The 23,651-nt window shown below is 38.6% G+C and overlaps 2 protein-coding genes across 3 annotated transcripts in view; both read left to right on the top strand.

Annotated features, from left to right (window-relative positions):
* The first annotated feature begins 69 nt into the window (after nt 1–69).
* DUS4L (dihydrouridine synthase 4 like) lies at nt 70–17,042 on the top strand. The gene is made up of 7 exons (XM_049642785.1): nt 70–286; nt 5,098–5,234; nt 9,708–9,829; nt 12,978–13,095; nt 14,196–14,318; nt 15,092–15,318; nt 16,102–17,042. Exons 2-7 carry the CDS (start codon nt 5,119–5,121, stop codon nt 16,347–16,349), a joined length of 954 nt encoding a protein of 317 aa, XP_049498742.1. The 5' UTR covers nt 70–286; nt 5,098–5,118; the 3' UTR covers nt 16,350–17,042.
* A 2,580-nt stretch (nt 17,043–19,622) lies between these two features.
* Nucleotides 19,623–23,651, top strand: part of BCAP29 (B cell receptor associated protein 29) — a 55,415-nt gene continuing 51,386 nt past the window's right edge. Inside the window, exons 1-2 of one of the 2 annotated variants that reach the window (XM_049642786.1) lie at nt 19,623–19,701; nt 20,143–20,251. In XM_049642786.1, the coding sequence (XP_049498743.1) occupies nt 20,160–20,251 (92 nt within the window). In that variant the 5' untranslated portion in view covers nt 19,623–19,701; nt 20,143–20,159. Of the gene's footprint in view, nt 19,702–19,829; nt 20,020–20,142; nt 20,252–23,651 lie in introns of those variants that run through there. The other variant, XM_049642787.1, reaches the window with a different exon arrangement.

The following is a 23,651-nucleotide window of genomic DNA, read 5'->3' as shown; positions in this document are numbered from 1 at the left end:
TGGCAGGTGCCGGGGTGATGGCGTCAGCTGCCGGCCCGCCCCTCCCAGGTGATGACGCACAACGTCTGCGCCGCCCGCTCCGCCCGGCCCGCGGCTCTTGGCTGGCTTGGAGAATCAGCTAAGCGGCCGCAGCTGGACGAACACCGGCTGGGAGCAGCGTGGGTTCCGGAGCTGGCGGGCACCCAAGGCCCGGCGCGCGAGGGAAGCCGAGGCCGCGGGGTTGGCGGTGCGCGCCTTCTCTCGTCGCACTCCTGGGGCTGGCATCGTTCCCCCGGTTGAAGAAAAGGTGGGCTCCGGAACCTTGCTGTAGCGTATGCAAGTATTTAACCTAACAACCGGGGCCTCTCGGTGGAGGCTGGACAGAAGAGCGGAGGTTTCTGGGAGTTTCTCTTGCACTCCACAAGCACAGCTGGGGGAGTTAGTAACTCCCTAGCCTTATGTGTCACACGGCTTGGCGCGCTGTCCTGGGGTAAAGGCTGGAGGGAAAGCTTAGGAAGGAAACTTGCCTGAAATGAGTAGTGAGGAGTTAGGAAGAGCCAAAGGTCGGTGAAGAAGGAAGACTGAGCCAAGAAAAGACAGACTCCGGTTTCTGCCCTCCCGTGAACTTAAGCTTTTTCTTCCTCTTCCTCTTCGTTTCAGCCACATGCTATGAGTGATACCAAACTTTTTCCTGTTGCAAACTGATGGATTTTCCAAATCTTAACTATCAGTATTGAAGTTGTCAGATTAAGTTAATTCCCGTTATCTTCTCTGCTAATATATCTGCATTATTCATTTAGATTTCTCCCAAGATGAATACTGATAATAGGCCAACCACACTTGTGCAAGAAGGTTATGCATTTCTACATAAAAAGACGAATATAACTTTCTCTGTACACAGGGAACCAGTTTTTCCTAATTCCAGAGCTACATGATTCTCTCGATTCTAACAGTATTTCAAAAAGGTGCTATAACAATACTTTGTGCGTTTAATACTCATAACCACCCAGGTGAGCAAGTCTCTTAATATACTGCCTTATGTTTTCTCTTTGTCTCAGGTTTTTCCCTGATGTTTTTCGTCTCAGTCACGGTCTGACTAGAATTGTTGGTTCTGAATGGAGGTCACATGAATTGTCAAGGGCAGGGTGCTCAGACTCACATTAAATTTCATTATCCGTAATACACAAAATTTTTAAGTATTCTTTAATGTTGATGAATAAGTATTCTCTTTGAATTATGAGTTCTTTTTCTTTCCTTGGCTTTTATGTTGGAAGATTCTAGAAAAGTTACATAATACTCGTTCATTAAGGGAAGAGTTTTGAGTCCCACCTATACACACCTGCATGAGTTTACAAACAAGACCCAATTCCTATGCTGTCCCAAAGGAGCTCATAAGTAAAGCAGAAACCCCTGTGAACAATTGTACCGGGTGCTTTGTAGTTTATGGATTTGTTTATTGAGATAACTACACATTAAAATCACCTGGAGAGCTTTAAAAACCCACTTACACCTGCATCCTAAGCCCAGAGATTCACATCTAATTGATCTGGGGTATGGTATGAGCATCCTGATTCTTAAAAGCTCCACCAGATAGGAGCATCTGGGTGGCTCACTTGGTTAACCTTCTGACTTCAGGTCTGGTCATGACCTTACAGTTCATGAGTTCAAGCCCTACTCGGGCTCTGTGCTGACAGCTCAGTGCCTGGAGCCTGCTTCAGATTCTGTGTCTCTCCCTCTGCCCCTCCCCTGCTTGTGCCCTCTCTCTCTCTCTTTCTCAAAAATAAACATTAAAGAAATTTTTTAAAAACCTCCCCAGATTACTCTAATGTACAACCAAGGTTGAAAACTACTGGTTTATTCATTCAGCAAGTAGTGAAGGAGGTCTTTGTGCCATGTGCTGGAACTACCAAGTATGAGTGAGAATGAAATTGTTCTTGCTAAAGACTTTGGCTCCTATTAGATGGTTTTTAGGCTTTACTTTTCTGTGATGTTTAAGATGCTTATCCCCACCCTCCTTAATACTCTCCCCTCTCTTCAGTTTTTGAATATCACTCTTCAGGTTTATTCTTGCCAGCTCCAGAATTCATCTCTCTGTCTCCTTTTGCATTATTCTTTTTATCTTTTACTTAAATGTTGGTGCTTCTAAGGATTTCTTGCAAGATACGACACCCTCAAGTATTTTGTCTATGTTTTTAGTTTTAACTTATCACCTAAAGGTTTACGACCCTCAGTCTATATCCCTAGCTTTTTCCTGAGCTATATCTGTATAAAGTTTTGAGACATCACCATCTGGAAATCCCATGAGCACCTCAAGTTCAGTGTGCCCAAATATGAACTCGTGTTTGCCTGCTAAAACCTATTCCTCCTTCTGGTTTTCTGTCTCATTAATTGGAATTGCCATCCATCTAGCCTCAAAAGCCAAATTGTACACATCATCCTAGAATTGTCTCATACTATGTAACATTCACTGTCCTGAAGTGATTTCCACCTCCTAACTATCTTGCCAGTTTATTTTTATTTCTAAATAGCTCCTGAGTGTGTTCTCTTTTCTTATTCCTAGAGTCCCAGGTCAGACATTCATTATGCATTTGGCCTGGTTTACTACAATAGCCTCCTTTCTCATATTTTGCCAAAAGCCCTACCCCATCTGGTGAAATCTTTCTAAATCAGAAATCATGTCATTTTCCTGTTAAAATGTTTCATTGGCAAATAATACAAGGAGAGACGTACAGCCTGTAAAAAAATAATTGCTGTGTATGGAAGTATCTTATGCACATATTAACATGTTGAGCACATACGAAAAATCACCTGTGGAGGTGGAAAAATGGTTTAGAAACAAGACCCTACAGTATAAAATCAAAAAATATTAATATAAGGGAATATAAGGCCCATGATTATCTAAACCTCACTTCCTCTCTAGTCTGATCAAATAACACGACTACTAATGGTTCACTGAAAACATCAAGCATTTTCAAGCCTCTGTGGTTCTATGTGTGTTGCTCTCTATAACAGGACAATCCCCCATCTCCCACATATGTCAGCTCAAGTTTTCCCTCTGCCACTGTTGGTGACTCCCCTGCTTTCTCTAGACAATTATTCCCACAACAGTTAAATTGTGTCTAAGCGTATGTATCAGAACTGTTATTTTGTGTAAGTATGTCATACATTTTTAAGGACACAGGAAATGTATTTTCATTTATTTTCCCAGCACATAGCAGGAGCTTAATATTTGTTAAATGAATCAATACATGTCCATGCCCTCAAAAACTGGAGAAGAAACTGACGTGTTAATACTATGCTCTATAAAAGTAATTACAAGTGCTGGGGCCCCTGGGTGGCTCAGTTGGTTAAGGATCCAACTCTTGATTTTGGCTCAGTTCATGGTCTCACAGTTCATGAAATAAATCCCCAGGTCAGACTCTGCACTGACAGCATAGTGTCTGCTTGAGATTCTCTCTCTCCATCTCACTCTGCCCCTCACTCACGCTCTCTCTCTCTCTCTCTAAAAATAAATAAAAAGTAATTATAAGTGCCTATGATAACAGGAGAGCCTAGGGTGCAGTGGGTAAGTAAGATCAACTCTATCTGGGATTCAGAGGAGATTATCAGAGTTATCAAGATGGGAGACTGTAAGTACACAGACTGGGCAGTGAAGATATGCTCAAGATTTAATTGAAAGTACTACCTGGTTGACACACTTGTGGGAGATGAAGAAGCAAAGGATGATAAGCCCCAGGTTTCTGACTTGAATGAGCAGGGGTGGCATAACCTGGATATGAAATGCAAGAGAGAAGATATTCATAAAAAGGAACTGCCTTTTTGTTGCTTATGTTTTACCTGTGTATGTGGGCCTACATTCTAATCATAATTTTTATTTTTAAAAAAGAGATAAGCTAGTAACTTTGTTAAGTCAGACTCAGCAGTGATCAGTAAAAGTAGTTTATTTTAACTATACATTCTACCTCAAGAAATTGAGGGGCACCTGGGTGGCTCAGTCAGTTGAGCATCTGACTTTGGTTCAGGTCATGATCTCGCAGTTTGTGGGTTCAAGCCCTGTATTGGACTCTGTGCTGACAGCTCAGAGCCTGGAGCCTGCTTCTGATTCAGTGTCTCCCTTGCTTTCTGCCCTTCCCCCCCACCTCCTGCTCGCTCTCTCTCTCTCTCTCTCTCTCTCTCACACACACACACACAAAAATAAATACACATTAAAAAAAACTGAAATTATTTAGATTATAACAATATTTTCTGGATTAGCTATATTTTCTGGTTGAGCAATTAGACCTTCCTAAAGTTTGCCCATATCTGTTGCTAAGTAATTAAGGCCAGAAACTGAAATATGGAAAGCATCCAACACTATATAATGATAGGATTTTAGATATAACAACTTTAGAAACACTTATGAACTACCTAATTTAATCACTTGTACCTCTTTGGGTATAAAAGTGATTTACTATGGAATTATCTGATTATAATTGAAATTTTGGCTAGATGATACCACATTTAATTTTTTTTTAGTAAAGGTTGGTTTGCCTTCTGATTCAGAATAGGATTTGTGAATAAGAATAAACCTCAAACAGACCAGTAAATCTTTTGAAACACTACTTAAAGTTGTTCAGTTAATGCCATTTAGCCTTCCCATATAAAACAAGGTATTTCAAAGTGCCAGGCATATACATATGAAATTATTCAAATTAAATTTTTTTCTGGTTTGTAATACCAAACAAAGCAACATGGGAAATTTAAAATGTTACACGAAAAACCATGGTATCCTAAGAAAAACCCTTGTATTTTTCCACATCTTGAGCATTTATTAATTTGAGCAGAAAATGTTACTTTAGTGTGTTAAGTATAGAACTTGAAATTGTTAGTGTTTGACACGAACAAGCATAATTTGTACTGAATATATAAACGTGATGATTTCATAGTGTACTAAAAACTGTCAGTGACTTACAGAGACAGGATTCTGTAGTATCCTATTTGATAGTGTGAAAAGAAGCTAAAAAGATTCCTGAGCCCACAAGCCTGACGAAAAATATATATTCTTGGCAGTTGAAATTGTTAAAATGATGGGAATTCATCTAATGAAAGTAATTTTTCTCTATGCAAACTGTCTTTCAGATTTGAGACAAATCTATATTCATGAAGAGTGACTGCATACGAAACACAATATGTCAAGAAAGAAAAAAAGATCCAATAGAAATGTTTCATTCTGGGCAGCTGGTGAAAGTCTGTGCTCCAATGGTTCGGTATTCAAAGTAAGTATTATTAAATGGTTAAAGAACTAAGATTTGATTTCCTTCTTATGCTCTGACTTTTAAAGTTAAGACCACCCCACCACATTAGGATCATCAAACACCTAGCTTTGAAATCATGATCTAGGCTTGGGTGCTGGTGTTATCGTTTACCTGTTATGTGTGGGGCCCCAAGTAAACAATTAACCCCTTCAAACCTCACTTTTTATATCTACAGATAAAGATAGTGCTTGTAACTCCCACCTATAAACATATAGTGAATATTAGATAAAAGAATATTAAGTAAATATAAACATTCATACAGAGGTTTTTGTTTGAATATAAGACTTTATGTCTGAGACAAATCCCTACAACTACATTGCTGGGCTCATGGGGTAACTATATGTTTAGTTTTTTAAGAAACTGCCAAATTTTCCAGAGTGTCTATCCTGTTTCACACTTCCACCAACAGCGTATGAGGGATCTAGTTTTTCCTCATCCTCACCAACTTTTAATAATCCTCACCATATTTTTTATTTTAGCCATCTGATAGGTGTGTAGTGATATCTCACTATGGTTTTAATATCCATTTCCCTTACAGGTAGTGATGTTGAAAATGTTTTCCTGTGTTGACTTACCATCTGTATATTGGTAAAGAAATGTTTCTTTATGTCTTTGGCCAATGGTCTGATAGGATTGTTTGTTTTTTTACTACTGAGTCAGTCTTTAAAATTTTTTTCAATTGTGGTAAATTCAACTTAAAATTTACCATTTTAAACATTTATAAGTTTACAATTCAGTGATATTAAATGCATACACATTGTCATAAAACTCTTCATTTAAAAAAACTGAAACTCTACATCCAGTAAACAATAGCTCTTTATTTCCCCCACCCGCCCCGCCCCCATCCCCTGGCAACCATCATTCTACTTTATCTCTCTTTGAATTTGACTACTCTAGGTACCTCGTATAAGTGGAATCATGCAATAGTTCTTTTTCTGAGACTGGCTTATCTCACTTAGCATAATATCCTAAAGGTTCATCCATGTTGGCATATATCAGAATTTCGTTCTTTTTTTAAGAATGAATGCAATTCCATTGTATGCATATACTATATTTTATATATGCATTGATGCATGCTTGGGTTGCTTCCATCTTTTGACTATTGCAAATAATATTGCTATGAACATGGATGTATAAATATGTCTTTCAGTTCTTTTGGGTATATGCCCAGAAGAGAGTGCTGGATCATATGACAATTCTGTTTTCAGTTTTTTAAGGAACTGCTGTATTGTTTTTCATTTTTACATTCCCACCAGCAGTATATAAGAATTCTGATTCCTCAACATCCTCACCAATTCTTATATCGTTTATTTATTTTTACTGTAGCCATCCTAATGGATATGAAGTGGTATCCTACCATAGTTTTATATTTCCCTAATGATGTTTAGCACTTTTTCATGTGATTATTGGCCATATATATATATATATATATATATATATATATATATCTTCTTTGGAGAAATGTCTACTCAAGCCTTTTGTCCATTTTTCTATCAGGTTTTTGTTGTTGAGTTTTCGTTTACTACTGAGGTTTGAGAGTTATCTATATATTCTAGATACTGTTACTGTGTCAGATATGTGATTTGCAAATATTTTCTTCCAGTATGTAGCTTGTCTTTTCATCCTCTTAACAGAGTCTTTTGCAGAGCAAAAGTTTTTTTTTTTTTTTTTAATTTTTTTTTTCAACGTTTTTTTTTTTTTATTCATTTTTGGGACAGAGAGAGACAGAGCATGAACGGGGGAGGGGCAGAGAGAGAGGGAGACACAGAATCGGAAACAGGCTCCAGGCTCCGAGCCATCAGCCCAGAGCCCGACGCGGGGCTCGAACCCACGGACCGCGAGAACGTGACCTGGCTGAAGTCGGACGCTCAACCGACTGCGCCACCCAGGCGCCCCCAAAAGTTTTTTTTTTAATAATTTAGTCTAATTTATCAGTTTTCCCTTTTGAAAATTGTGCTTTTGATGTCAAATGTAAGAAAACTTTGTGTAGCTCTTGATACTAAAGATTTTCTCCTAGTTTTTTTCCCCAGAGTCTTGTTTTTTTGTTTTACATTTAAAGTCCATAATCAATTTTTACTTAATTTTTTATAAGTGTGAGGCTTAGGTTTAGGGTTGTTTTGTTGAGTTTTTTGGGGTATTTTTTGTTTTGTTTCTTTACCTGTGGATGTCTAATTGCTTCAGCAACATTTAGTGAAAGGCTTTCTTTCCAGTATTAAATTTTTTTTGCATCTTTGTCAAAAATCATTTGGGCGGGAGCATCTGGGTGGCTCAGTCATTTGAGCCTCCTTCTCTTGATTTTGGCTCAGGTCATCATCCCAGGGTTGTGAAATCAAGCCCCGTGTCCGCTTCCACGCTGAGCATGAGATAGAGCCTGCTTAGGATTCTCTCTCTCTCTCCTCTCTTGCTCTCTCAAATTTGAAAAAAAAAAAAAAGTCATGTGTTTTTTATCCGCATTCCCTATTCTATTCTATGATCTATGTGTCTGTTTCTCCACCAATACTACACAATCTTGATTACTGTAGCCATTTAATTAATAAAAGTTGGGTAGACTGATTCCTCCATTTATATGTCTTCCTCAATATTGTTTTAGCTAATCTAGTTCCTTTGCCTTTCCAAGTAAATTCCAATATGATCTTGTCTTTATCTACAAAATATCTTGCTGGAATTCCCAGAAGAATTTTTTTAATTTTTTTTTCTTGTTTATTTATTTTTGAGAAAAAGACCGAGCATGAGCAGGGGAGGGGCAGAGAGAGAGAGAGAGAGGGAGACACAGAATCCAAAGCAGGCTCCAGGCTCTGAGCTGTCAGCAGAGCCCAATACGGGACTTGAACTCACAAACTGCGAAATTACGACCTGAGCCAAAGTCAGATGCTTAATCGACTGAGCCACCCAGGTGCCCCTGCTTTGTTCTTGATCAAGAGGATATTTGTTCTATTTTTCACCTTTAAGTATGCTAGCAGTAGGAGGTTTTGTGGATGCTCTTTATCAAGTTGAGAAAGTGCCTTTCTATTCCTGTTTTCCTGAGGGCTTTTTTTTAATCATGAATATTATTTTGTCAAATGCTTTTTCTGCATTGATTGATATAATCATGTGATTTTTCTTTTAGCCTTTTAATGTGATAGATTATATAGATTGATTCTGAATATTGAACCTTCTGTTTTAACTTTTTTTCTTTCCCCGACATCACTATAGCAGGAAAGGAATAAGAAAGCACTACCTCATTACTGTGGTATGAAAGTAGAAGTCCAGATTCCCTATTTGGTCTCCTTTGACACTCTGGGGACAAAGTGTCATTATTGCTGAGGTTGAGGGGTGGTGTCAGAGTTCCAGCTCACCGTGGAGGGGGGAGCTTGATAACTGCTCTGCTACGTTGAAAGGCATAGCCCCTTCACTAAGCATCCTTTGATACTACTTGAGACTGGGAAGGGAGAAAGTTAAAGTTACCTGCCAGAAAGTATTAAAGTCCAGCTCCCTACCTGGCCTTCTCTGACACACTATGGAAGGAGGGGCGTTGGAGCATCTTACTGCACAGCCTTGGAGAGGTAAAAGTCTAAGCTCTCCGCTCAACCTTTGCTTCTAGAGGTGGGGCCCCGGCTTTGTCTCTGGTGTTTGGCTGGGGTAGAGCCATCATTCTCTAAAATTGTTCTGTCTTGCTAGGCTTCCCCATTTCCTAGTCCTTTGGTTAGAGAGAGCTGACTTTTGTGGGGCTCTTTTTGTCTGCACTCGTTGGTATTTCCAGGTTGCCAGCTTCTTCAAGTCCAAATCTGGGATATTTGAGGCCAAAAGGAAACCCAGAGAACTTACCACTGTTTTTCCTCAGATCCCATGGTTATTACCCTGTCTGCTGTCTTCTCTCCACCTTTCGGAGTTTTCTAATATTTGTTTTATATATAATATACTGAGCAGTGTTAAAAAAAATTTCAACTGAGTAAATTTGAAGCTCTCACTGGCTTTATTAAGCAGTTCATGAATCAGACAGCATCTCACTTAACAAGTAGGAGGTGCTCCGTGGAGTTGTACTAAATGGGAGGTTTTTACGGGAAGGAGGGTGGAACAAGAAGTTATTAGCAAAAGAAGAGAAAGGTTTGGTTCAGGCCAATCTTTGAGTGGGAAAGGGAACAACAGCATTGTTTGTTTGTTTGTTTATCATAGAGATTACCTTACTATTGCTGATCAAGCAATTTCAGGTTAACTTTTAAAAGGTCACATTCCTGGGATACGTTGAAACTGTAAGTTTTGGTTTGCTGTCATGGGGGGCAAATGACTCCAACTTCGGCTTTCTTTTTCACAGCAAGAATAGGGAAAAGTATATCTATTCTATCCTTTAAAGGCAGAACTTTCTTCTAATAAATATTTAATAATTAAATTAAATTTGGGCGTACATATGATTATGGTGTTTTCAAAATGCCTAATTATAGTCTTGTATGCTCACAGGTTGGCTTTTAGAACACTAGTAAGAAGATACAGTTGTGATCTGTGTTATACCCCAATGATAGTTGCTGCTGATTTTGTCAGATCTATAAAAGCCAGAGACAGCGAATTTACTACAAACCAAGGTATGTGGGGGCGCCTGGGTGGTTCAGTCGGTTAAGCGTCCGACTTCAGCTCATGTCACGATCTCACGGTCCGTGAGTTCGAGCCCCGCGTCGGGCTCTGGGCTGATGGCTCAGAGCCTGGAGCCTGCTTCCGGTTCTGTGTCTCCCTTTCTCTCTGCCCCTCCCCCGTTCATACTCTGTCTCTCTCTGTCTCAAAAATAAATATACGTTAAAAAAAAAAAATTAAAAAAAAAAAAACCAAGGTATGTGAAACCCAGAGTTTGCTGACTTTATAAGACTTAAAAAGTAAAACTTGTCTAATCAGAAACAACACAATTCAGAGATTTTATTTTTAAATCTTTTAGTTTTTTAAGTATGTTTTTATTCAGTGTCTTGTAAACTATGGACAATATATCTAAGTGTGAGGTCAGCCTTCCTTAGGGCCCCATTCTCTCAATTGAGCTATTAGGTTCCTATTTCACTGCCTCCAGTCTTGCCCCATTCCAAACTATCCTCCAAATAGCCCAAAGTGACCTTTGTAGAATGTAAATTTGATCACATCTCTATCCTGCTTAAAATCCTTCTTAGACCTCTCAGTGGCCTAAAGCAGTGGTTCTCAAAGGGTAATGGCCCACACCAGCAGCATCAGCATCATTTGGAAACTTGTTAGAAATAGAAATTTCCAGGGTACCTGGGTGGTTCAGTCTACTGAGCTTTCAGCTCTTGGTGTCAGCTCAGGTCTTGATCTCAGGGTCATGAGTTCAAGCTCCAGCGTGGAGCCTACTTAAAGAAAGAGAGAGAGAGAGAGAGAGAGAGAGAGAGAGAGAAGAAAAGAAAAAAAAGAAAAGGAAGGAAAGAAAGAAGAATAAAGAAAGAAAGAAAAGAAAAGCCCCAGGCCCACTGAATCAGAAATTCTGGGTATGTGGTCCAGCAATCTTTTTTAAAAAGCCCTCCAGGTGATCCTGAGTAAAGATTAACAACCAGTGGCCTAAAGAGTAAAATTCCAGTGCCTGTCAGGGTGTTTGGCCCTATTGGTAGAGTATGGACTCCTAATCTCAGGGTGGTGAGTCTGAGCCCCAGGTTAGGTGGGTAGAGATTACTTTAAAAAAAAATCCTGACACCTGTGAATAATGTATAACGTTCGACATGATCCAGCCTCTGAATACACCTTTGCAACTTTATGTTCCATTAGTTTCTCTCCACATCCCACCAACTTTATTCTTCAAAAATACTAACTTAAGTCCCTGAATATGCCCCATCCTCTCATACTTCTCTACCTAGAATATCCTTTTCTCAGCCATGCCTGTCCCCCAGATCCAGAGCTGTCTGGCAAACGACACTACATGCTTCTTAATCCAGCTCTCAAAGTTTTTGGCCAAGCAGCTTGCCTGATCACCCTCCACTCTTGTCCTCTGTTAAATACAGACTTTGTGTTGTACTTAATCCTACTGTATTACAATTTCCTCTTTGTAGGCCTGTATCTCATCCACTAGACTATGGGCTCCATGAAGTCTGAAATTATCTCTCATTGATTTGTATCCTTAGCTTCTAGCCCTGTGTTGAAAATATATTAGACCAATAAACAATTATTAAATTGAAATTCTATAACTCTCTCTGAGTTATAAAAAGAAAAACATCCTATATCCTCAGGGAAAAGCAAATTCTCCTATCTTGTAATAGTCCTGTAAATCAGTGAATTGCCATAGAAATTCCAAATCAGTGGGCGGCGCCTGCGTGGATCAGTCAGTTAGGTCCCCACTCATGCTCTGTCTCTCTCTGTATCTCAAAAATAAATGTTAAAAAAAAAAAATTCCAAATCAGTGGAACAAGGGTGACGCTCAGAAATCTGCATTTTGTCAAACACTCAGTGAATCTCATATAGGTAGTCCTCAAAAGAACTTTAGAAAAATTAAAATACATTTATGCAGAGTTTATAACACTAACCCAAAAAAAGATGATAAAAATATGTCCTTTAAAACCTAGGAAAAGATCTAACACATTTGCTATATTAAAACGTAAACTTTTATATGTAAGAAAGGAGCATGCACGTACTCAGACAAACCAAAACCTGGGGAAGATATTTATAATTTTTACAATAGATACTCATAATTTTAGAGCTGATTTCTTTTGTTTTATAAAAGAATAATTGAAAAATGAGGAACAAAAGGGGCACCTTGGTGGCTCAGTCAGTTCAGTTAAGCATCCAACTTCAGCTCAGGTCATGATCTCGTGGTTTGTGAGTTCGAGCCCTGCATCGGACTTTGTGCTGACAGCTCAGAGCCTGGAGCCTCCTTTGGATTCTTTGTCTCCCTCTCTCTGTGCCCCTCCCCCACTCATGATGTCTCTCTCTCTCTCATAAATAAATAAACCAAAAAAAATTTTTTAAAGAAAATGAGGAACAATGAAAAGAAAAATTACGCGTAGAAAAATAGACAAAGGCTATGGAGAAAGAGCCTACAAATAAAAATACACACTGTTGGATATACAATGTAGACTATGTTTGTAAGGAAACAAGAACTTTCATCCATAGCATTGTGCATCTATATTGTTAAACTCTTTTGAAAGAAAACTTTGTAATGTCTATCAAAATGTTAGATGCCTATCCAGCAGTTACATTCATGGGAATTTACCCGATGAATATACTCAGAGTAGCATGTATGTAATAGGTTCTCATCATAGCATTGTTTGCAAAAGCCACAAATGAAAAACAATCTAGAAGAACACTGTATGGTTCATCCATACAGAAGAATATGCTACTAAAAAGAAAATAGGTCTAAGTACAGCTCCCAGATACATTAGGGGATTAAAAAAAAGTAGGCATAGAAATGTGTATAGCATGTTCACGTTTGTTTAAATTTTACAGGTATACATAAAATTGTTCTGGAATACAATTAACTAATTCTCACCTTTGGAAATGGGATGTTTGTCAAGAGTGTTATAGTTTTCATTTTATCAAATTTTATACTGTTTGAATTTGTACTAAATGTAAATTACTTTTAATTTAAAATGTTTAAAATTAGTTTAATGCTCTCTTGTTTCAACAGATGCTTTTTAGGCTAAATGTAGTTACGTTATTCCATACAAACATGAAGAGTTTGGTGGTGTGTGTGTGTGTGCGTGCGTGTGCACATTTCTGTGAATTTTAATGTTGAGCTATTTGTTTTATCAGGTGATTGCCCATTGATTGTTCAGTTTGCTGCTAATGATGCAAGACTTTTATCTGATGCTGCTCGTATAGTCTGCCCTTACGCGAATGGAATAGACATTAACTGTGGTTGCCCTCAGAGGTAAAGCTCAAAGAAGTTGGAAGAATTTTCAAAAAAAATTAGAAAAAAGCTATGTGAACATGGTAAACTATGTCTCCAATTTTCCAAGATTTAGAAAGTAAAGAAAATAGAGTTAAAGCACTTGAGCTCCAAATAAGAAGAAAAAATAAAGGAAGATAATTTAGGAACATATATATGCAAAGGTATTTTCTGATGCCTTAAACAATATATAGACCTTTGATAAGTTTTGTCTCACCTCACACTAGAATTTTTTCTATGTGTAGGTCTGCCTCGAACATCATCCATAAGTAGTTATATAAGACTTGACCATTTATGGTCCTCCCTAACATGAATTTTTACTGCCAAACAATGTCAAACAAGAAACTATGATTCTATGATTTGAGAGATGACCACTTGTTTTCTCCTAATTAATTTTCTCTATAAGAATACCTTTTTATAATTACCTTTCCTTTCTATACCATAGTTATTTGGTTGAGTCTAACTGGGTATTGATGCGATGCTTAATTTGACAACAATATCCCTGTGTTCTTGGCACTGTATTAGACTATCTGTCAATAATTCAAAATATGTCCAAAGAATAAAATCAAGGTTTTAAGTACATCATAATCCAAACCAGATTAGACATATTTGTATACTCATTAGGAGAGTTAAATAAGCTGTTTAGTGGTACTGGAATGCTGTCAGCCAAAAATATCTTTCTATTATTAAGATTAATAAAATGTCTTGTTATGTATAATAAACATCAAATTTGGAATTTTAAAAATCTGAAGTAATTGCAATTAATTACAAATACCTAAGTCTGTTTTGGTTGAATGAATTTTAATTTAATTTTCTCACTTGCCAATGAAAACCATTTTTCCTAAGTACTTTTTGATCTGGGAACATGCTTTCCTTATCTCATATTGATCCACTTTAAAATGTTGGATCTATGGTGCTCGCTTCGGCAGCACATATACTAAAATGTTGGATCTATGAATTATAAAAATCTGATTCCATTCCAGGTTGCTAAGGTAGAGAAATAGATGCATTTACAGTGCTTTTAGAATTCTGTCTTCTCTTCCAGCTATTTACAGTTCATTTGATGTGTCTGCTTTATAAAGGTGGGCAATGGCAGAAGGTTATGGAGCTTGCTTAATAAACAAGCCAGAGGTTGTTCGAGATATGGTGAAACAAGTAAGAAATCAAGTGGAAAATCCCAGATTTTCAGTATCTATTAAAATAAGGTAAAGACAATATTTCAAACTATTAAGATAGTCCATTACTTAGAAAATAAAAATATATTCCTTTTGTCTAAGAGTATAGGGGTATCCATCCTTAATAAATTGGTAGTTTATGTATGGAAGTGTTGAAACAGGGCATTTAGTAAATGAATGTGTACCTTAATTTTTATTTATAAAGAGAACAACTTCCTTTTTGTATTTTTTAATAGAAAATAAAACTTCCCTTTATTATTAAAAACTTTCCCTTAGAAGAAACCGTCAATTTTTTTCACATACTGCTTAATTAATAATGCTAAGAAACATTCCTGGTACCAAGAATAGAAAAAACAGTAATAATATTTGCACGAAAATTTCACAATGAAAAGAAAATAAGGCAGGAATCAGTCTTTTGGTGAAAAGTTAAGAACATTTCATAATAATGTATTCTATTCTCCCACTTGTGGTTTGGAGCATACACAGCAGATATTAGGGTACCATCTTCCAATTCCTCCATGACAGTCTTGGATGACTTTTTCAGTTATCAAAGCTAAAAGGGGGAAGGAGTAGGTAAGGTAAAATTTATTTGTCATCCTATTGTTGCCAATAGTGAAATAGCTAAATTTGAGGTCTAAAGTGGGAACTGATCTCTGAACAAAGCCTTTCTAATAGTAGCAGGTAGTGATAATATAACAAAGCTAACTAAATAATGTATCAGATGAAATCTTTTATCTAGCGTATTAGTTTTAGCATTAAGATTTGTGTGCTGTGAATAGACTGATTTAATTTTGAAATTATAGGATCCATGATGACCTTACAAGAACTGTAGATCTTTGTCGAAAGGCTGAGGCAACAGGAGTTTCTTGGATTACAGTCCATGGAAGAACTGTTGAAGAAAGACATCAGCCAGTTCACTATGAGGCCATTAAAATAATTAAGGAAAATATGTCTATACCTGTAATTGCTAATGGAGATATCAGAAGCTTAAAAGAAGCAGAAAATGTGTGGCATATTACTGGGACAGATGGTAAGAAATAAGTACCTGAGCTTTTTGTCTTTTAATTACAAAAAAAAAAAAGTAGGCGTAGGAGAGTAATGTTAATGTGAGTTTTCATTATTTGTCTTTAAAATGGAGCCGTATTAGCAGAATCGCACAGCAGAAGCATGCTGGACCCATAAAATGGAGCCATATTTTCCTGTTGTACTGATTTACGCTAAATCATTTATTAACTCTTCTACTTAGAAACAGTAGATTGTTTTAACTGGGGTAAATTAAGTCAGTTACTTTTCTGCCACCATCATATCCAATGAGTGACCAGTTAAGGCTATCTGGAAGATAGCCTATTAATAAAATAGAACATCTGGAATCGAAATGAGAATTAGTGAACACTAAGTTGTTATAGGAGCCAAAGGCACATACAATGACATAGTTTTATTACCCCCTTAAATTATTGGCATACCAAGGCCTGTGATAACTATTGCTAGACAGGAGAATGCAGATAAACCTAACTTTAAGCATACCCAATTTATGACAATCCGGATTAACCACCCCCCCAAAAAAAAACCCTAGAGACTAATCGTTTAATATAAAAGTCTTAAAAAAGATTTTATTTCTTATAAGCACGTTCAAACGTTCTTGACTTACAAACATATAAAATTGTTTTATAATTTAATTAGACTAATATACGGGTATTGAGAAACCTTGTAATAATACTTTATTTTTCAGTATTCTCAGTTTGTTTCATTAGGTTTGACCTCATAACCATGAGTTCTTCATGTGTGGACAAATGTGATGTGCTTTAATTCATAGGTGTGATGGTTGCAAGAGGACTCTTAGCAAACCCGGCCATGTTTGCTGGATATGAAGAAACCCCACTGAAATGCATCTGGGACTGGGTTGACATTGCTCTTGAACTTGGAACTCCTTATATGTGTTTCCATCAACATTTAATGTACATGATGGAAAAGATAACCTCAAGGCAGGAAAAAAGAGTATTTAACGCTTTGTCAAGCACATCAGCAGTCTTAGATTACCTTACAGACCATTATGGGATTTGATTGGACTTCCTAAATTGAAATAATTTATATATATTAAAATAATATATACTAAGTCAGTCTTAGACCCATCCTAAGAGAGTGTGATTCGATAGATCTATAGGGTGGAACCAAAACTTAATTTTAAAGAAGACCCCAGGTTCAGACATCCTAGTCATCCTTTCAACCACTGACAAATAATTGCTCTGAATCCTATCATGAATTAAAAAAAAAACTCAGAATTTTTTTTCCTGCAGGAATTGTGTTTTTAACATTTTTAAATAAATAAAACTTTTTATTTTAATACTAAAAGTATGACTCCTATAGTGTCTATAAATTAACATGAAGTATATTTTAGTGGAAATAATAAGTGCAAAGAAGTGACAGAACAAATACCAACTTCTATATAAAATGAAAAGAAGTAATAAATTCAGTATAGAATTACTTTCAAATTGGAGGGGCATTTGGGTGGCTCAGTCGATCAAGTGTCCAGCTTCGGCTCAGGTCATGATCTCACAGCTCTTGAGTTTGAGCCCTGTGTAGGGCTCTGTGTTGACAGCTCAGAGCCTGGAGCCTGCTTGGGATTCTGTGTGTCTCTCTCTCTGTCCTCCCTCACTCATGCTCTCTCTCTCTCTTTCTCTCTCAATAAATAAATATTAAAAAACAAAACTCAAATTGGAAAATCAAACTGGAACTTCCTAATTCATGAAAGACGCACTGGTATTGTTTTTAAGTTGTGTAATTGAGTTTAATTACATGTGATGTTTTCTATAATTTAAAACTAAGATCCATGAAACTCTTTAAATGACATTAACTTTGTTACATTTCAAGTCTTCTAGATCCTTAGAAGATAGAGAGCTTGGTAAATACACCTGCACTTAACATGATAAAATTAGTTTTAGTCCCCCACATCTTATGTATAAAAAATTTGGTAACCAATCTGGAAATGATTATATATTTGAAATATTTCTTAGAGAATTTAAAAGTTTTTTAAGTTTATTTGAGAGCATGTGTGTGCACACCCATGGGGGAGGACAGAGAGAGGGAGGGAGAAAATCCCAAGCAGGCTCCTTGCTCTCAGCACAGAGCCCCACACGGGACTCAGTCTCACCAACCCTGACATCAAGACCTGAGCCGAAATCAAGAGTCAACTCTTAACCAACTGAGCCAACCAGATGCCCCAAGAATTTAATTTTTAGTTTAAAAACCTAATTTTCATACGGTTTGGGGGGGGGTACTTATTTCTTTATGATGTTATTTTTATGCCCCCAGCAGATGATAATAATTTTTATTTTTCTGTAATAATTTAAAATTTTTTTAATGTTTATTTATTGGGGGCTGGGGGGGCAGAGAGAGGGAGACACAGAATCCAAAGTAGGTTCCAGGCTCTGAGCTGTCAGCATAGAGCCCATACCCGGCTGGAACCCACTAACTGGGAGATCATGACCTGAGCCAACATCTTAGGATTAACCAACTGAGCCACCCAGGCACCCCTGTAATAGTTTTAATTTTTAAGTTCCATTGTGTGGTAGTGTTACTAATAGAATTTTGTTATTGGTGAATGTGCTACTATAAGAATTAAGTTTCTCGGGGCGCCTGGGTGGCGCAGTCGGTTGAGCGTCCGACTTCAGCCAGGTCACGATCTCGCAGTCCGTGAGTTCGAGCCCCGCGTCAGGCTCTGGGCTGATGGCTCGGAGCCTGGAGCCTGTTTCCGATTCTGTGTCTCCCTCTCTCTCTGCCCCTCCCCCGTTCATGCTCTGTCTCTCTCTGTCCCAAAAATAAATAAAAAAATGTTGAAAAAAAAAAAAAAAGAATTAAGTTTCTCAGGTTAAAATAAAATAGTTCCATAATTAAGATATTGGTCTATACACAAACATGAAAATTTGGTAACTGTGTCTATCTAAGACTGCTTAGTTCAAGACTTTGAGAATATTAAATGAATCCATTTTAAAATAAGCACTGTGTTGCCATATTTTGGGGGACACATTCTATGCTTTCCTTTTTTCAGTTAACATCTTTTTTAAGATAATTGGCTTTTTTATTTGATGTAAGTAGTATATAAGGAAATGGGGAGCTATAGTCTAAGTTAGTAATTTTTATGTTTACAAATTAAAGTTAGTTATACTAGTGGTGTGAGCACAGGAGCATAGAATAAGGTGCACAGGCTTTCAAAGGAACCAGTGTGGAAGAGCATCGAGTTCTAAACACGATTGATGTAAAAAAACAAAACAAAGCCCTTCCCTATAGTTAATTTACTGTTCAGTCTTTTTCTTTTCCGTGTGATCAAGTATACTTGTGATAAGAAAAAGCACCCACTTAAATGTATTTTTAGGGGCGCCTGGGTGGCCCAGCCGTTGGCTTCCAAGGACTCTCAACTCTCCTCCCCTCCCCACCAAGGTGTGGGCAGTGTGGAGTCTGCTTGGGATTCTCTCTTTGCCCCTCCTCCACTAGTGTGTGCAGCCCTCCCTCAAAATAAATAAACATTTAAAAATTTTAAAAAGTAAGTGTATTTTTATATTCTGTAATTATCTATTTACATCATTTAATAGTCCCAAAATAATTCTGTCCAGAAGGATAATACTGTCAATTCCTGATGTCAATAATGAAAACGGTTAATAATTGTTATTCACGGAATTTGGAAACCTGGAAAATAGTAACTGAAGGAATGCACCCACACACTGTTTTCTATTCCTATCAGTCCCAAATATCTCCCTAGAGTCTCTTCCCAGCCTATGGACAAGAGCAGGAAAATATGTTTCGAAGCTGCATTTTCTTCCACGTTCTCAGAAAAAAATACTGCACAACCACCCAATCCTGGCCCTCCCATTTAACTAGAGCTTAATTCCGGACAATAAAACTATTTCTACCCCAAAAGAGACAGAACAGGAAAGGAATGCCTTTCAAACACGTTCACTGAATTGCATCACGCCATCAAACCCTGCCGCCCCGGAGCCATTCCTTCGTGGACCCCACGAAGCCCTTTCAGAAAACGTCGATTAACCGCAACCCCTCCCAACCAAACCACACTTTATTAGAAATTTAAGGTCGGCTCTCAAGAAGTTGACTCGGGAACCCCAAGCATGCGCCCGAAAAGTGTGAGTCACCCTCCAACTCCACCATCAATTACAAAACAATTATTGCTAATCGTCGTCCTCGCGCCGCCAGCGACGCCGGGGGGTGCGGGCCCCCAGGTTCGGGGCTGGGGGGGCTGGGCTCCGGAGCCGGCCGAGCGGGGGCGGGGGCAGACGAGGAGGGGGTGGGGCGCTCTCCCCGGCCCCGCTCCCCTCCCCCCCAACCTCCGCCCCGCCGCGGCGTCTGACGTCCCGCGCGTCGGTGGCGCGGAGCAGCGCGGGGAGCCAGGCGGGCCGCAGGCGGGGTAAGGCCGGACGGGCTTCCGGGGGGCCGCGGTCCCCGCGGCGGGGAGGAGCGCCAGGCCGCGCGGGGTCGCGCATTGCCCTCCGCGGACCACGGGAGCAGGCCGTGCCCGCGGCGCGTTCGCGGAGAAGGAGGGCGCCTAGGCGCGGGCGTTAGTGGAGGGTGGCGTTAGGCTTCTGTCGCTGCGAGGGTGGCGGGCCAGCACGTCCTCTGTGCGGTGCAGGCCGGTTCCGCACAGCTCGCAGGGGAAGTGGAGACGCGGACCTGTGGGCCCACCCTTGACCCCTGCCCTGCCCCTCCCACTGGGGGTTAAGGCCAGGTGCCACGGGTTAGAGGAGGGACCGGCCCCGTCTGCCCCCCTGGACGAAAACATTACGCCCAGGGCTTTAATCAAGTTTTTCTCTAAAAGGCAGTAAAGTAAAATAAGTGTTTCTCTATTTAGGTGTGAAGAGGAAAAAAATGACACTCCAGTGGGTGGCAGTTGCAACCTTTCTTTATGCTGAAATAGGACTTATTTTAATCTTCTGTCTTCCTTTTATTCCTCCTCAGAGGTAGGAAACCTGCAAATTGTTGCGATAAGTTACAATAAGTACAATAAGCATATGATTAGCTACTTTAGACTGTTACGAGTGATATGAGAAAAGTTTCCTTAGGATTAAAAAGTTTTGAACGCTGATTATATTCAAGGTGCTCTTTAAACTCACAAATTTTAGGTAATATCTAATGATGTTAAAAATCACGTTATATAAATATTATTATGTGTACAAACGAATTAACTTTGTCTCCGCTTGCTTCTAAAAGGAAAAGGGCCCAGTCCTCTTGACTCTCTTGGTTACAGATACAATATAGCAGTGGTTGTGCTCTTAATACCTGTCATCAGACTTAACCTTTTTTATTGCCCTGACTTGGAACAGTGAACTCAAAAAAGGGAAATGGATAAATGTTTACAGCACCAAATGGGTGCAGAAATGTTTCATTCGGGCAGTGGAACGAAAAACAATGTAGAGACTTAATGCCAGTAAATGATTCTTCGTTTTGGCCTTATGCAACCCAAAAATAGTTTCATTAATGTTTTACTGCTTTTTTCCGTAGACAGAATTAATATATATTTAAAGTGCTGAATATGGAACGTACCATAACCATACATACATTAGCCTTAATTCGTTAGTAAGGAACTTTGAAAGGTCTGTAAGTAGAGTAAAAGTATTTCAATTGAAGCATTGGCTGACTTTTCCCCTGCAATCATCCTCCTATTTATTTGGGGGGGGGGCGGGGTTGGAAAGTTGACACACAATGTTACATTAGTTTCAGGTGTACAGAGTAGTGATTTGACTTCTCTATAACTATGCTGTGCTCACCACAAGTGTAGCTACCATATGAGTTCAGTTTTAGATCCAGAAAGTTGATTAGTATGGATGGTGAAATACACTTGTAATAAAAATGTTGCAACACCTTTGTTCATGCTCCTGGCATAAAAGAAAATCTTTCATAAATGAGATCCTAGAGAGAAGTTTAGTGAGAACCCATGACTGGAAGAGACTTACGTAAGTTTTTACTTTGGCTCAGGGTCCAGGTGGTCTTTACAACTCTTAACTTGCTTCTTTTTATAAGAAATTTTTTTTAACGTTTTTATTTATTTTTGAGACAGAGAGAGACAGAGCATGAACAGGGGAGGGGCAGAGAGAGAGGGAGACACAGAATCTGAAACAGGCTCCAGGCTCTGAGCTGTCAGCACAGAGCCCGATGCGGGGCTCCAACTCACGGCCCGTGAGATCATGACCTGAGCTGAAGTCGGACGCTCAACCGACCAAGCCACCCAGGTGCCCCATTAACTTGCTTCTTACCTACCTAGATTTCTACTCCTGTTCTTGCCTATGAGCTATGCCATCACTTTTTTCTTCCTTACTAAAGAAAAAAAATTGAATCACACTGTAGGAAGGAGCATTAGAGATCATTTTATCCAACCCACTTATTCTTATATAGGGAAAGTAGTCTAAGGTCATCTAGCTGATCTGTGGCTGACTCTAGACAAGAACCTGGCTTTCAGCCTGGTGCTTTTTCTACTCTACTGCTTATCCTGTTGGTTTGAAATTTCTATAACACCCTGTTAGCTTTTTGGTGGTAGGTCCAACAAGAGAGTCCTGTATTCAAAAGAAAGAAAGATGTTATTTATAAATAAGGCTTAAGCATTTCCAAAAATATATATATATTTTTGTCCATTAATGTTTTTTCCATGAAAATGATCCATAGTGGGGTGCCTGGGTGGCTCAGTCAGTTAAGAGTCCGACTTCAGTTCAGGTCATGATCTCAGGGTTTGTGAGTTCCAGCCGCGAGTCGGGCTCTGTGCTGACAGCTCAGAGCCTGAAGCCTGCTTTGGATTCTGTGTCTCATTCTCTCTCTGCACCCTCCCCACCCCCCAACTTGTGCTCTGTCTCTCAAAAATAAATAAATGTAAAAAAAATCCATAGAATATGGATATTTTTCTTCCTGCCAAATATAATTATTTTCCTGTCTTTTTCAAGTAGCTCTTGGATAGATGTGTATGTAAGTACACAGATTATATACTCATGTACAAATATACATAAGAAAATATATGTGTACACAACTCATTTACAATATACACACAGTCCTTACTGTGTGTATCCACATCTTTTATGCATGTATCACCATAGTTGTCAAAGAGAAGGATTCAATTTTATTTAATTTAGGCTATCATTTTCTCACTGAACCCACTGGTTAAAGACACATGCTTAGAAGTCAGACTGCCTGAGTGTGTATTTCAGCTCTGCATGTTACTGTATGACCCTATGCAAATTATTTACCATCTCTGGCCAGTTTCCCCATCTGTCAAATAGAGGTAATACTGGTATCCACCTCATATAGTGGTCGTGGTGATAAAATGAGCTAAAATACATACAAGTGCTTAGAACCATAGTATGGTAAGGACTCAAAATATAATAGCTATTATCAGTTTTCCTTGAAGTGAGTCTCAGTAGAGACTGCTAGTTGCTCCCTGTAGGAGTTCTCTTTTGTGTTCCTTTCTATACTGGCCCCTAAAATGTGAATTTACAGTGGGTCTTAGATGAAGGTATTGCCACTTACGTTCTTTTTCTAAAAATATAAAATTTTTTGTAATGAAAAATTTGAATAGTGTCTCTGGCATTGGAAGCATAGAGACAGAAGGACCTCCTTCACCTATGTCAGTCTCCCTCTCCTTGCAACTTCGAGTTACTACTTAGGGTTGTTCTCAAAAGTTATTAGCCAATAATTTGTCATAATCTTGAAGTAAAACTTTTTTTTAGGTTGTTAGTGTTTGAACCTTATTTAGGTGCTTATTACTTTCATATGTCTCCTTTGGACTTCGTTCATCTGTTATTCATTTAAAATGCCCTTGTACAGGGACACCTGGGGGGCTCAGTCAGCTAAGCATCTGACTCTTGGTTTCGGGAGTTCGAGCACCACGTCAGGCTCTGTGCTGACAGTATGGAACCTGTTAGGGATTCTCTCTCTCTTTCCCTCTCTTTCTCTGCCCCTCCCCTGCTCGAGCTTCCTCCCTGCCTCTCAAAATGAATAAACTTTAAAAAATAAAATAAATAAAATGCCCTGTACAAAGTTTGTTACCTTCCCAATTGTGTGGTGGATTGGTTTCATCTTTGTCATTTATAATCCATACTTTCTTACCTCTGTGTCTTTGTGCCATTCAATCCATCTAGACGTTTTTCCCACCATTTTGTTTCCCGTGTTCACATCTTGATCTGAGTGGTAATCATGAGTATATACATATGTAAAACTTCATTAATCTATTGATCTATTTCAACTTCTTTGCACTTTATGTATGTAACATCTCAATGACATTTTTAGTTCCCTTGTAAAAATAGAGAATTCTTTTACTTGGAGTAGATGTTAGAAGTATACTATGTAAAAATAAACAATGCAGAGTTGGACCCCTTC

The sequence above is a fragment of the Panthera uncia genome, chromosome A2, assembly GCF_023721935.1.
Source record: "Panthera uncia isolate 11264 chromosome A2, Puncia_PCG_1.0, whole genome shotgun sequence".
NCBI lineage: Eukaryota > Metazoa > Chordata > Mammalia > Carnivora > Felidae > Panthera > Panthera uncia.
The sequence above is the reverse complement of the archived record's forward strand: the minus strand, read 5'-3'. Positions and strand labels throughout refer to the sequence as shown.

Coding starts and splice junctions, on each gene's coding strand:
- DUS4L (XM_049642785.1), top strand. CDS start 5,119: ATGAAGAGTGACTGCATACGAAACACAATATGTCAAGAAAGAAAAAAA. Junction 9,830..12,977: donor CGAATTTACTACAAACCAAG/GTATGTGGGGGC, acceptor TTGTTTTATCAG/GTGATTGCCCATTGATTGTT. Junction 13,096..14,195: donor AACTGTGGTTGCCCTCAGAG/GTAAAGCTCAAA, acceptor TGCTTTATAAAG/GTGGGCAATGGCAGAAGGTT.